The sequence below is a fragment of the Neodiprion virginianus genome, chromosome 3, assembly GCF_021901495.1.
Source record: "Neodiprion virginianus isolate iyNeoVirg1 chromosome 3, iyNeoVirg1.1, whole genome shotgun sequence".
In the NCBI taxonomy this organism is placed as follows: Eukaryota; Metazoa; Arthropoda; class Insecta; order Hymenoptera; family Diprionidae; genus Neodiprion; species Neodiprion virginianus.
Window position 1 is genome coordinate 298300 of NC_060879.1, and position 15158 is coordinate 313457.

The 15158-nt window shown below is 40.1% G+C and overlaps 2 protein-coding genes across 5 annotated transcripts; one reads left to right on the forward strand and one right to left on the reverse strand.

Moving 5' to 3' along the window:
- Positions 1 to 1995: 1995 nt before the first annotated feature.
- On the forward strand, positions 1996 to 5709 carry LOC124301627 (protein Pixie). The gene is made up of 9 exons (XM_046756945.1): positions 1996 to 2147; positions 2513 to 2753; positions 2837 to 3052; positions 3127 to 3334; positions 3465 to 3651; positions 3879 to 4285; positions 4379 to 4691; positions 4834 to 5068; positions 5162 to 5709. Exons 2-9 carry the CDS (start codon positions 2541 to 2543, stop codon positions 5207 to 5209), a joined length of 1827 nt encoding a protein of 608 aa, XP_046612901.1. The 5' UTR covers positions 1996 to 2147; positions 2513 to 2540; the 3' UTR covers positions 5210 to 5709.
- Positions 5001 to 15118, reverse strand: LOC124301621 (glutamate [NMDA] receptor subunit 1). Of its 4 annotated transcripts, none has more exons than XM_046756924.1 (17): positions 13547 to 15118; positions 13156 to 13406; positions 12803 to 13054; positions 12230 to 12418; positions 10832 to 10932; positions 10564 to 10737; positions 10219 to 10332; positions 9967 to 10123; positions 9679 to 9892; positions 9457 to 9591; positions 9190 to 9347; positions 8856 to 9090; positions 8598 to 8746; positions 8361 to 8518; positions 8081 to 8253; positions 7722 to 7975; positions 5001 to 7043 (listed from the first exon to the last, which is right to left on the reverse strand). In XM_046756924.1, exons 2-17 carry the CDS (start codon positions 13324 to 13326, stop codon positions 6801 to 6803), a joined length of 2877 nt encoding a protein of 958 aa, XP_046612880.1. In that variant the 5' UTR covers positions 13327 to 13406; positions 13547 to 15118; the 3' UTR covers positions 5001 to 6800. The 4 variants fall into 4 exon arrangements, with proteins under 4 accessions (XP_046612880.1, XP_046612879.1, XP_046612881.1 ...); XM_046756923.1 differs by having other exon boundaries at positions 9190 to 9368; XM_046756925.1 differs by having other exon boundaries at positions 6919 to 7055; positions 9190 to 9368.
- Positions 15119 to 15158: the final 40 nt, after the last annotated feature.

The window sequence follows — 15158 nt, forward strand, 5'->3', positions numbered from 1 at the left end:
GCAAAAAATTTTTGGTCTCAGATTCGATTTAGATAACCCTCACCCGACTAATTGGACACCCAGGAACTCAGAAAACGCAGCATAAATGGCGTGGGATCAACAGGAGAGAAGTTACAAAGGAAAAAGCACCTGCTGAAAAATGTCGAAAACACAGGTTCTCGATTTTCGGCAGTAACTTTTTATTCGTTGCTCGCAGCGTATTGGGACTGCGCCCAATCGTTTTCTCTCGCAAAATTACGTAGGAATGGTGCCAGAAAGAATTTATTCCAGCACTTTTCAGAATCGCAAAAATTTTCGCCAAAAATACAAAGGGGTTAGCCTTACTTTTTTTTCGGGCAAAAAATTTTTGGTCTCAGATTCGATTTAAATGACCCTCACCCGACTAATTGGACCACCAGGAACTCAGAAAACGCAGCGAAAAGAGCGTGGGATCAACAGGAGAGAAATTACGAAGGAAGAAGCACCTGCTGAAAAAAGTCGAAAACGCGGGTTCCCGTTTTTCGGCTCTAACTTTTGACGCGTTGATCGCAGCGTATTGGGACTGCGCCCAAACGATTTCTCTCGCAAAATCACGTCGGAACAGCGCATGAAAGAATGTATTGCCCCAGCATCGACACAGTGCATCAAAAAATTGCTTCCAGCACGTTTTAAAACTGTGAATTTCGCACTCAAAATCCAAAGCGGCCAGCACTACTTCTCATCTCAGGCAAAAAATTCCTCAAACCGATATTGATGTGTATGTATAATGCCAGACTAATAAATTCCACCGCATAGTGAAGTAGTCATCTGGAAACACGAGAAGACCAGCATTCGAGGAAATATGAAAAAAGTACGCATAAATCTAATTATAATTTATTTTATTCCAGGTTACATGAGATAGTGACAATTGTACGTCATACGTCATACATGGTGTTTCGCAGAGGTGTGTCGCACCCCTACGGATGCCAAAACTCAAGCCATATATTTATCAACTACGATAATTAATGTTCTATCTAGTATCGTCCATATTCTGCTTAAAATAATGTCATATATGTATACTGTACAGCTATTCTTTTATATTACAGTAAGATATCATACATAATGATCATATTTGTGCATTTCTATTTGTCACTTTAATCCTATTCGTCAACTTATATTAAAGTACTACACACTGACATTCAACAGTTGTATCAGAATTAAGGTATATTGAATAAAGTATACTGGAATGAGTCTGAAACTGTGTGGCTATGACTGATTCGTTACCCACCTCAGTGAAAATTCTGCGCTGATTTCACGTATTCCAGACATAATATTTGATCCATTGCTCGCGGCTCATTCGACCTGTGCGCAATAGATTCCTTTCGCAAAATAACGCCGATCTAGTGCATCAAAGAATTAATTCTATCTTCGGCCAAAATCGTCCAAATTCCGGCTGAAAACATCTAAAGTCGGCCTCGCTTTTTTTTGCGATTACTGAATCCATAAATCTTGTCCTACAATCCATTGCGAGGATCCTCGCTAGATTAACATGTGAACCATGAGGAAGCCAAGAAATACAATCAGAATATCGTAGAATCAACAGGTGAGAGAATACTAAGAAAAACGCGAGTAAAAAAAAAAATGTTCACTGTATAACACTTTCCTCACGTCGTTGAACAAGAACATTCTGAACAAAAACTCTCCACTTCGGGATAGTCAGATTGTCATTTTGGCTCGAATTAACAAGTCTTGATTCATGTGCCAGGATTTTCCTGAATGTTTTCAGATTTTTAAATTGCGTTCGCTTTAACTGAGCGTCTTCGAGAAGCAGAACAACGGTACAACACAGCGCAAGCTAAATCAGAGAGGTCATGGGTCGAACCCAGGTCGACTTGGCCTGGAATGCACCATGTATAAGTATGCCCGTACTAAAGGATATCTGGGACATCGTAGGATCCTTAGCCGTAAAAAATCTAAATTGCTCAGTTTCTGGGCTCCCATAATTGAAATCTTCAGTCATTCTCACAAGCTATACTGCGTGCACAATATACCCATTTCCGCGGTACGCGTCCCAGAACGGAAACGCGCGTGCGTCAACGCCGTACGAACGATCACCCTTTAGAAAAGTAGTACGTGCCAGAGCGAGGTCGGTGCGAAGCCATCACCTCGATATTTCACGTTCTTCCGAGGTAAGATAGCTAACATTGATCAACTCTAATAATCGTACTTAACGAATCAATATCAGCTAAACGAATTGTTGCCTGAACATGATATGTGAAGCCAGAGAAGTCATCTTCCAGCATATGTTGCCACATCATAACCTCAATGTTGAGGTTATAATTACGGGTGATCAGCACATTGTTCTTGTCATAACAGCGGTACTATTCGAATTTACATTCGCCTTATTCAATTGAAAGTTGTCAGTGTCCGGTAGGGTTTTAATTTTTTCGTACGAGTTATACAAAGAGTTGCAATTTTTTATAATTCGCTCAGCATAGTTAGATAGTTATTTTCCGTGTCGTTAACTGTTCAAATATTGAAATTAAAATTGCAGGCTTATCTTAGCCCAATATTGAGCCAAGATGCCACCCAAAAAATCAATGGAAGAAACCGATCGGCTGACACGGATAGCCATAGTGAATTCCGACAAGTGTAAGCCCAAGCGTTGCCGGCAAGAATGCAAACGATCATGTCCTGTTGTGCGCATGGGAAAGCTTTGTATTGAAGTTACACCCAATAGCAAGATTGCGTCGATATCTGAAGAACTTTGCATCGGGTGCGGTATTTGTGTGAAGGTTAGATTAGGCTTTATTGTATTATCTTTATTCGCAGTTGGTCTTTTCAGAAAGCAGTAATTGTCAATCTGTTCTGGTTTTAGAAATGCCCATTTGAGGCTATTTCCATCATCAATTTACCGAGCAATCTCGAGAAAGAAACCACACATCGTTACTCCAAGAATTCTTTTAAGCTGCATAGACTTCCGATTCCACGCCCAGGTGAAGTCTTAGGATTAGTAGGTACTAACGGAATTGGAAAGTCAACCGCGCTGAAAATTTTGGCTGGAAAACAGAAGCCCAATCTCGGCCGTTTCACTGTAAATACATGTTCCTACCGAACTAGTTCCAGTGATATCCGACTAAGCCGGACTTACGATACACATTCTTCTAGGATCCACCAGACTGGACAGAAATCTTGAGCCATTTCAGGGGTAGCGAACTTCAAAATTACTTTACAAAAATTTTGGAGGATGATTTAAAGGCGCTGATCAAGCCCCAATATGTTGATCAAATACCAAAAGCCGTCAAAGGCACAGTTCAACAATTGTTGGATAAGAAAGACGAGTGTAAAAATCAGATGGAGATCTGCCGGATGTTGGGTAATACGATTATGCTGCAATCGGTTGATTAATTTTAAATAAACTAGGAGTTACACCAAATTTTTTAACATTTTAATGGCTTAGACCATTTTTTGATAAACGATTCATTTCATATCTCACTTGAATTTAGATCTTACCCACATACGGGATCGAGGTATCGAAGCTTTATCTGGAGGTGAACTGCAACGATTTGCCTGTGCAATGGTGTGTATCCAAGATGGAGATATATTCATGTTTGACGAGCCATCTTCTTACTTAGACGTTAAACAACGCCTAAACGCTGCTGTCACCATACGCTCCCTCATACATCCCGACAAGTATGTTTCACATACATGCGTAATCTGAAAAATCAATAATTAGATTATTCATTGTGCAATAGTTTGTTGCTTACCTTCGCTGACTTACGTATTCGGCAGTCAATGTGGTAATTCGTACAGGATTTCTTTTGAGTATGTTGCAAGGTCCCGGCATGTTTTCCTTCCAATTAAATTATTATCACCAAAGTTATTCATTATAATTTCTATTCTATTATATAACCTTATAGGTTTATAATCGTTGTGGAGCATGACTTGTCAGTTCTGGACTACTTGTCTGACTTCATCTGCTGCTTGTACGGAGTCCCTGGTGCTTACGGCGTTGTCACAATGCCATTCTCAGTACGGGAAGGAATTAACATTTTTTTGGACGGATTTGTGCCAACGGAAAACCTGCGCTTCCGGGAGGAATCGCTCGTGTTCAAAGTCGCGGAGAGCGCGACCGAAGAGGAAGTGAAACGAATGAATCACTACGAGTATCCGAAAATGACGAAAACCATGGGATCTTTTACTCTGGCGGTTGAAAAGGGCCAGTTTACAGACTCCGAGATATTAGTACTACTTGGGGAAAACGGAACTGGCAAAACCACTTTTATAAGAATGCTTGCTGGTAATTTGCCTGCCGACGAAGGCTCAGGTAAACCATAAGCCACAAAGAAACGCAGTGACAAAATTAGAAGATGATCAAATTGAAATGAATTTTGTACCATAAGTTGGGTTTTTATTACAGGAAATATCCCGCTCTTGCACATCAGTTACAAACCGCAGAAAATCAGTCCCAAATCTCAAGGTATAGTGAGGCAGCTGCTTCATGAAAAAATTAGGGACGCGTACATACATCCTCAGTTTATCACTGACGTTATGAAACCATTGAAGATTGATGATATAATGGATCAGGAGGTCCAGAATTTATCTGGAGGAGAATTACAGCGAGTTGCTATGGCTCTGTGTCTGGGAAAACCTGCCGATGTTTACCTCATTGATGAACCATCAGCCTATCTCGATTCTGAACAGCGTTTAGTCGCTGCGAAAGTGATTAAAAGGCATGTTTACACCCATTACAACTAGATGGAAATTCGTCAAATGGTTTGAGGTGTTTCTGTTGGTGGTTAAGGGATATTAATATAATTTCAAAGTGGAACGAGATTTTTTTCAAGGCACTTAAATGTTGCATTGAAATTTCAGGTTCATTTTGCATGCCAAGAAAACTGGATTCGTGGTTGAACACGATTTCATAATGGCTACATATCTGGCAGACCGTGTCATCGTATTTTCTGGAACGCCATCCCTGAACACAACAGCCCACTGTCCTCAGTCCCTGCTGAACGGCATGAACCGATTTTTGGAACTCCTTGGCATCACGTTCAGGCGAGATCCCAACAACTTTAGGCCGCGAATTAATAAAAGTCAATCTGTGAAGGTACCCACATTCCATTGGTTTTCGACAACGAATTACCTGTACTCATATAGGTATTTCGATAGTGATTTCATTAATTTTTCTGCTCTTTGTTAGGATATGGAACAAAAGAGAGCGGGGCAATACTTCTTCCTGGAGGAATAAAGCTTGCGAATCATGCCCGTCGGAAGCAAGAACGCTACACTATATACTACACTTTAACCCGTAATTTGTATATCCCATAAAGTATTTTACGATTTGTATATGAGGTAATTGTTAAATGCTGATACACTCAAAGGGAAAATTCATTTCGTTCATTATTTTCACAATACTCTATATTTCGATTCAACGAACAGTGCATAAGTAACAATTGTAACAACTGCACAAGGAAACACAGCTCACCGATTGCACCTAATTGATAACAAAACTCCAGCGTGTTTACCACTTCAAGTTGGAAATTCTTCAGCATAGCATTCATTTTATACATTTCAAGTTTTATAACATGGTGATGGATTCAAACATTATGATATGTATAATTTCAGGTCAAAAGAGCTGGCCAACATGAACAAATTACGGGAATAAATATATTGATTTGAATTTGTTCCATCTTGTATACGCGATGGTTCGATATCGACCAATAAACATGTATATGATGCGTCAGAGAACACTGTGCTGACCAATTATTTTTCCCATTATAAACTGAAGAGGTGCGCGTATATCATTGCGTTATTACTCACTGCTCATTACATACAAGGTTTAAAAGCTGTCCAAATAATTTTGAAAGTAATTTTTTCGATTTCTATACGCTATGTATTTTCTTATTCAATGCGTTCGTAAATCTACCTACTGGTGAGTAACGTCGACAAGTTTTATACATAAATTTATATGTATGTACATACATACGTTTGAGCATTAAGAGAATGGTACGTGGCCGCGTAACGCGATTCTAAAGTTCTGCTTTCAGTTCAGAATGCAATCTGTATGTGTATGATGTACTCTCTTTCGAATAAACTTACTTTTATTGTTGACAAAAGGGATTAAGATACCTTGACTTGCCTTTCTTTTGATACAAGTTGAAAACTTCAAAAAATGCTCGTCATACCACACCACAAATCGAACCAATAACGATGCGTGTATCAAGCAATGACGTTCCTGACTGCACATGCTATCAAGTGAATCCAATTTTATGTATTTTTTGTTTTTTAGATTGAGTTATAAATTCATTATTCATCCACACGATTAGATACATTTAACAGGCATATTTTTTAAACATACTCGTGCACTGTGTGCAATTCAGTATTCGACTATACCGTTTAACATGACTGTTTTGTCAGAAATGACTTCTGTCACTTGTGAATAATATGAATTCTTATCGTTTAATTATTTGGTACGCTTGCTACACTTCAATACTAAGTATCTGTCATACATCTTAAGCATAACAAACCTGCATAATACTGGTTCGGTAAGTCCCATTAATCGGCGCACAATATTTTGGCAATCTTGAAAGTGCATCAAATTACGCTCTCGCAGATTACTGCTAGTGATGCGTAAAATAAAACAAATTCTCTTACAATTAACTATCACGTTTATTCTACATTTTTAGTCTAAAAAAAAAAGTTATTCGATCTTCCGTATCAAATAATTTTCATTCGAGGATAAGTATTTTGTTGATCGTAAACGATCGTCTGACCCTCTTGTAAGGTTGACATGAATGAATAAGGCTTGTTCTCTTAACTCCTGCAACCTTCTCGTCCCTTTAAACAACGAGATGCGAAACGTCCGCGGTATAGGCTGCGGGTGAAAGGCGAATATCTTCGGTGCGAGATAACGGACGTTGACGAATGTCACTGTTGCCCGGCCAAGCCCGACCTGGGCTACATGGTGCCCGACTTGTTCTTGCTATCGTGTCAACTGCCAGACTCACGGTGGCAGGGTCGTTCACGCCATTGCTTTGCAGCCTTCTCTGCGCTGCCATTGATGCCCGCAGTGTTTTGCGTTTCTAGAAGAAAAACTTGAACGATTCCATTTATTTTGCCTCAATGATTAACGCTGTTGTCAGTTATTTCTAAAGAGCCTGCCGCCCTAGCTAACACTTGCATTTCCAAAAGCTCTAAGTTTTTATAGGCGTCAATAACATTATAAGCTACAGAAATTTGATCCGAATGCAGTCAGCCGTCAGAGCGTCAATGTTCTGTTTACAAACTGTTACACTCATCCAATACGAATAGGTATGTGTGTTCAGATGGAAGTATGCAGAAAAATGAAGTCACATAATAATGCCGATGATGTATGTACAATGTGAACATGTGCTAATTACCAAACGTTTGTATATGATATTTGTGAATCACGCAGTGCCAGCTGTCGGTTATGACCTAATATTTAATCATACAACTGTAGGATAATAAGAAATCTTATTTGATTTCCAACTTCTTTTTTCGAATCAAATTCATTCACAATCAGTCTCAAGAGCAAATCGCGTCATGTGCCTATTTTGCAGTCATAATATCGGTGCTACGAAGAAAGCTTACGAATCGAATCTATTACTTGGATACCTCGACACCCTGGTCGCAAAGAAGAAAATTCTGGGAAAGACAATTTAACGGCAATGTTTTTCATTTCATTTTTAACTTCAATCGCAATTTTAATCGCGTGCAATGAAAATCATGTGATATCTTACCTCAATAGCACCGCGCCATTTGTCAGCCGCGTGTCTAGCGAGTTCCAGTTTTTTTTGCTTTCGTATTTGATGCTTTTTGTAAACCATTTCAATCATGATTAAACCTATTCCACCAAGTATACCAGCTGCGACTAGTATAAACACCCCGGCCATATTTTTGAGGCCAAGAGTGTTTGGCGTTTTTTCAAATTGCTCACATTGTGGTACGTTTCCTTGCAGAATCCAATGAGTGTCCAATTTCTCCATGAATCCACCTAGGGGCAAAGCACGCGTCGCTTATACGTATTCACGATATTCACGCAGATGGATTTTTCATTTGTGTAGGTGTGCGTGAATTAAGACTTCTTTACAGTGCTTACTTTCGTGAAAATCCAGAATAGCCAAGGTCACTGCATCCGCCCACGGTGAACCTTTTTGCAATCCTATACCATACCCTGATCGTCCAAAGAGTTCACCAGCAGTAACTAATTCACAATCTTGTGCAGCCTCATATTCTAACCGAGAACTATCCCATATAAACGCCATCAATTTCCTGCAAGTCGTTGCTACTGTTGAACCATTTGGCGGTAAAGTTATTCGAAAAATATCATTATTCTTCAGTTATAATCTGATTGAGGACAATGAAAAATCCTTCCGTACCCAATCTTTACATCCCGAATGGCGTCTTCAGCAGTGTCGTAATTGTTGGCTTCCATCGTACGATACATGTTTGATAATTCTACTTGCCGTCGGAAGTACATGTCAACAGCCGAGCCCTTCACCGTGGCACATGTTAAATTCTCCATTGTATTTCGAAGCTGTGATCACATAATTAATTTCAATCAGATGGGTTGTGGTTAAAAAAAAAAAATTCTCTACGTTATAATTTAAACTCACCCGAGCATCGTTTATTCCGGTAAGCTTGGTCTTAGGTCTTTCCAAAACGAGAAACGCAGCCAAGTTGGCAGTATACGATGCTACTATTATCATCGCAAACCCAGCCCATACCATTCCCAATACTCGAGCTGAGAAACTTCGCGGTGTCCCTAAGTTTTCATTGTATTATTCTCAACATCAGTACGGAGTGATGAAGCGACGACGGATCACTGCGGCCGAATGAATATTGTAAAAACACTAGAGAGACACAATGCTCACCTTCTCCGATCCCGCTATTCAGCAAAACGCCCCAAGCGAACCAAATGGCGCTTGACAGATTGAGCGCATCTTCCTCGGTACCGTCAGTGTTGGCTAGCTTGAACCTCCCGAAAGGTGAGAACCGGTCGAGGAGGTACAGAACTAGTGCCACCACGTGCACCGACACCATCACCAGGATCCAAAGCGTATTACTGAAGGGTTGCAAAAATGACACCAAAGTCGAAGACCTGGACGGCTGGAAAGTATGAAATGCTCTGTTTTCGCAATAATAATGAAAAATGAAAGATAACTAAGTAGAAATATTTCCAGGTATCGCGCACGATATTTGTCGTACCTTTTTCTCAAGGATGGTGATGCCTTGGTATTTAAACGGTTTACTGAATTCTATAAATTCAGCACGTTCAGGATTTATTGTCAGCGGAGCGATGATCATGTCTGCCCGTTCATTTACTAGCTCACCTATCAATCCGCTCCATTCTTTCTTACTTCCGACTGAAAAAGAATGGAGCCTCGCTGAATGGAAACAGTTGTTATGTTATTTTCGTTTTTTCTGAGCACCAACGTAAAACATCGTAAATTACAGCATTATTAGACTACATACCAGAGTTATTTCTGGCCATGTAAGTTCCAAACTGGCCATCCGGGGATAGAGCTAAGCTGTAGGTGAAATTAATCGTCTTTGCCAATTCTTTCAGTAGATCCATACAGTAACCTTTGCAGCAAAGTACCTGAGTCGCTAGAAGTATAAAAATTGAATTCAATCGCTGTTGAAGACTATTAGCGTATGAATACGCCGAGAATGATGAAATTCTTAGGCACAAACAATTGTCATCTGAACTGTTGAAGTGAGGACACGGTATTTCATCGGGGAGGCATGGCTTCTTATCAATGGCCTCACGAACGTATACGAATGGTTTTTCTTCTATCGTAAGCACCGTCAAATGTGTCGGGATCATGAATCCTTCCGGTTTGGTCCTCAATCGGCCTGGCCAAGTTATGTTGGCTTCTTCTACTCTCAACGTCATCTTTGTGGAATTCTATAAAACACGTCTGTTAATACAAGTGCGTCAAATTGAATATGTTTAATTATGTATAATTGCGGATATCTAACATTACTGCCTGCCGAGTAAAAGTATTGTCCAACCGACACTTGTTGACCTCGCTCTTTGATATTTACGATATCATACTCGGCAAAAATACGGTCCCCATTATCGTCAAATGCAACTTTTCCCGTGGCACCGTTGTGCAGAACTTGACGACGAATGTATCTAAATTAAGATGATAACATTAGATCCTAAATCGCATGGTGCGCACGCAGGTTTTCACTCAAGCACAGTCATTGTTACTGTAAAAATAAGCATACTCAAATAATTTTTTGCCAGTTTCCCATATAGAGCCTGAATTATCGCAATCCTGCGGTGCTTCTGTTATATTCTCAACTTCATTCATATCTCTGAGTGCTGACACGAGCACGTACCTAGAACGAAGAAAATTGTGCTGGTACGAATAATTACAGCTGACAATGAATTCAGTCATATACTCATAGGTGTAATCGTAGTTGAAACTGAATAAAACCACGCACGCACGAATGCCAATATTTTATGGATATTTCAAAAAAACTTTTAGAAGTTCATCCACAAGAGCAAAACGTTTTCATAATTATACCTGCTCTTGTTCTTACTGATAAACTTATTTTCAAATTGCTCACAAGCTGTCCATGATGTGCGCCTTTTCACTGGTTGCATTGATCAGTTTCAAACCCAGAAGGCCTTCCGGGGCGTTGACTGCTCCCAGTGCCTGTTCCGTAACGATCCACACATATCCACCGTCAGTCATATTCAAAGCGGCCGCATCTCGATAAATTACCTTCGCATCCGTACTCCTGGAGATTGAATGACGGTCAATTGAATTGCTAAACTTAAGCCAGTATCGTATGGATAATGCGACATGCGAGCCAAATGCCAGGGAATACTTACGAGGCGTACATCAGGTAGACTCTAGCTTGAGCATTTGCCATTTCTAGTAGCTGTTCTGTAAAGTTCATCAGGCCAGGCTCGAACTCAACGACGGATTCTACCTATTTTAAGAACAATATTATTAAGAGCAACTGTTTGCCAAACATTGCCTAACTATAACCGATAATTATCTGACTATTGTCTGATTATATCAAACTTCAATGAGGCACAATATAAGATTTCCAAATGCAGAAACTAATCACACTATTTAACGAAACCTATACATTTTCTAATTGTGCAAAGAGGAGCTATCAGAAATTGGTAATCACCACTTTATTCTATACGCACATAATATTTTACCTTATATTTCCTGTAAACCAAACATTAATACATGCACCTAATTGTTTTCGAGGGTGTATCAGATCGGACAGTGGTTGGGTTGGTTATTTGACTGACAGATCTTAGTTTTATACAGTAAAAATAGGTGGACAAGATAATATTTTGCATGGTTTGCGGAAAAAAGTACAGAGAATAACTTTCTTATGCTTCCGAAGTAAAATTACCGCGGAATGCTGCTATCGTTTCAATGCAAAGTTTCAGGGATTGTAGCTTGCGTCAAGCTTCAGACTCGCCCCGGTTTGAATTATCAGGAATATTCTACAGATAATTGGTACATTGCCAGAGTTGAAAAATCTGCTTCCTCCCGAACTTACACAATTACCGATAAATTGAAAACACACGGAACTGTACAGAACCAAGTTTTCGTTATTACTTTGTACTTTGAAGTATTCCTTTTATAAATTAGTTACATTAGTATATGTACATATGCACTAATTTTTAATATTATTTATGATGGTAAATTTAATTTAGTAATACTCACCAAGTCTGTGTTAGTGCGTTAGATTATTGATTAGATTTATAAGTTATTATAATGTGTTTTATAAACGTAGTCATCGGTGAACAGACGGAAGCATATAGCGTAAGAGCAAGGTATAGCAAAACACTGATGCCAAGCAAATAAGAGTGTCACAAGTGTTGTCAGAGAAACTGTCAATTAGAGTCACATACATAGAGATAAATGTCACAGGCAGTTTCCTTCGCAAATCAAAGTGATAAGCGATTATGTAGTGACATACATGTACAGTAAGCCGAAAGAGCTCTCGTACGGTTTAAAAAACGATGCGAAAACTTTTTCGAGTGACTGCCCGTACATAACTATAACCGACTGACACTTCGACGAGAGAAAACAATTTAAAGTTGCTTATACGATCGCAGCGCGACGTTCGTTTTAAATTTCGCGATTTATCAGGCTTTTAACCGCTAGGCGTGCAAGCGGGTGGTTTAAGCCGTGTACGTGCGTGCGTGCGTTTGTGTATAAGGAGCAAAGCGTGCGAATAAGCGGGCACAATCCACATTTACTTTGATCTCCACGTCGTCTTCGAGGCTTTGCGACGTCGTTTGGAATCGTCCGAGTATCGCGCGTCCATCGGTATCTGAACTGTGGATAAATATCACCTTCATGTAGTTGAAGTGCTTTAACAACTCTACCCAGACGTCGGCCTGGTGGGAATAAGGTGGAACGGTCCGCAAAAAGGACACGTGTATGTTCTGAAAGGCGAGGAATTCGTTATACAATAATCGAGTTTTCCAGTTCTTAGAGAACAGGCTATACACAGCGTGGAAATAATTTTTGTGATTTTAACGCTAGTAGGTCATACTTCGGTAGAATCGCATAACGATCGCGCTGGGTGAAATTCACCTAAAGGTGATGTTTTGCTTCAAAGATGAGTTCTAGATATCTAAAAAAAAAAAAAACAAACAAAAAGTCTAGGTATTGTTTAAGAATCGCAGAAAAAGTTCTATCAGTTTTTCTTATAAAAAATCATTGTTTTTCAAGCATTTTGAAAAATGTTCGGGATGAAATTCACCCCAAGTGACCTATTAGGGTTGCGAAACGTATGCTGTCTAGGCTTATTGTTAACGACGGTGAACCTTGTCTGAAAACGCGGAATCCCGCGACGAAATACCGATGACTGGTATATGGTAGAATCCACTTGTATAGGAGACCGCTGCCGGCGAGAGGTCCCCGATCAGAGGATGTGACACAACCACTGCGTAGACTCGTTGGGTGATGAGATACTTGCAGACACTCAGAGCCGTGCGAATTGGGTTTGAATCCATTTCGATCACCGTGTGGTAGTACGTTACTCCCTTCTTTACATATTGAGGATCGAAATTGAGATGCTGCGGAGGGCAAACAGCCGTATCAAGTCTATTTCTTGTTCAAATCGGCATTTATACGAAAGGGTGGTTGATCATTGGGTAATACAACAAGGCGAACTCACGTCAATTGTGTTGTTAAAATGGGCCTTGCTCTGGTTATTGGAAAGAACACCGCCGATGTTGAAGTATGTGGGATTGCTGTAGCTAGCTGATGAACCAGCGGCAAGCCCACCGTTCGTGTACATGATCGGGAGGAGCAGGATCAGCATCGCCGATCGGTAGAACGGCCCCATTATTGATGGCCAAGTTTTGCCACCCGCTGTCAACCCCAATGACAGGCTATCGTCTTCTTCGTGGCAGTTGCCGGTAATTACTGTAACGGTGTACAAGTATTATCGAGATTTCGAAGGCGTGCAAATGAGCTTCGCCTACTATTGTTCATCGATATCGAAATGCGGAATTTACCGGTTCGGAGATTTTTGGAGAAAAGTCTATTTTCGAGAAGATACTCACGTTTCCTGCATGCTGCGTCGTTGAATCCAGAATACAGACCACTCTCCGCCCTGACTGGCGGTGCGCGTCAGAATAGCATTGATCGCCTCGGGATGCTGCGCCCTACAGCCGGATACGATTCATCCCTCTCACCCAATTTCAACTTTTCATACTTGCAAGAACGACGATAAGTTGAAAATATTTCAATACCTGTCCAGAGGATCTTGCGCAATATAGTTCTACACCATTTATCGAAAGGAACTTACGCTTCTTTATCGTCACAATTTGCGTCCCGTTATTCAAATTATTAATCTCACGACGCGAAAGCGCGGATATTTCTTCCCTTTACGCTGGCTATCGACAAATAGGAATATCAAACAAAACAGTGGAAACGATCGTTTTCCTTCGTATTCCTCACGAGTACAATGCAAGTGACACGTTGTGCGATTCTGCATATCAACTAATTAGGGCAAATTATACGTACCATAGAACCTTACAGGTTTTCCAAAATAGCTGATTATCAAATTCTCGCGGGATTCGGCCCACATGTAGGGTCTTATCATTTGTAATGGAAGATGAGACTGGTCATAAGGTATCTTCTGGGTAAATTGTAGTTCTCAGAGACCTTCGAAACTTGAAGTAATGTAACTCGAAATAATGTAACTCGATAATTGCATGGTTTTCGAATGATCGTGGCGAATTCCTAAAACCTTTTCTTCCGTAAGCAACATGTATCTTACACGTGCAGGTGTTTCAAGTTGTCGAAACAGATGGTAAAGCGGAAAGGTAATAACGCCATTTATCAATTTATTCCACCGAGTAATACGAACAGCATGATTACGAGGCTATAATTCTGATTTGTTGAATGAAATCGGCTGACAATTAATCACCGCCGAATAGGGGCCAGCTATAATTCGTACTAGTCATTATTCTCCGTAAGTCAATTGCATCACCGGCAGGTGAAGCAGAATCGATAGCCAAGTTCCAGTCAGGATTCCCAGAAGCCGAAAAGGTACCTTGTCAGTGCGGGTTATAAAATTCCGGGTATGAGTACCTGGCACAGAATATAATGCAGCTAAGAGTATTATACGAAAGTATCTCTTACATTAGATTGACAATAACCGATACCAACGACACCTAACAAAAAATCAACCCCAGCCTGATACATCTACCAGTGTACTAAGGCTTTATGAAGAATTTACGAAATAATAAAAAACAGAACGCGTTTTCTTTCGGTTTGCAAGAGCCGCGCCCATGTTTTAACGCAATAGAATCGCTTTATTAATGTGTGAAAACAAACGCCCGTAATTGTGGCCATCTAATAACAATAATATTTGTTCGCGATTCGATTTTGTACTTATGTTATCAGAACTATCGGTAAAGTCGTAATTACTGTTGTTCTTGTTATTGTTACTATCGCGCGAATGTACGTTACACGTATGGATACGTTTACCTGCTGCATAGTGTGATCACGGTTGACGCTGCAGGGTCCACACAACACACTCCCATACCTAAGTATATTATACGTATATTTCAAGTTCCTACGTCGATGGTGTGTAGATTGATGGGAAATACACGTAGAAATAAAAATTTACAAACAAAATGCTGCATGTAGCTTCAACAGAGTATGCTG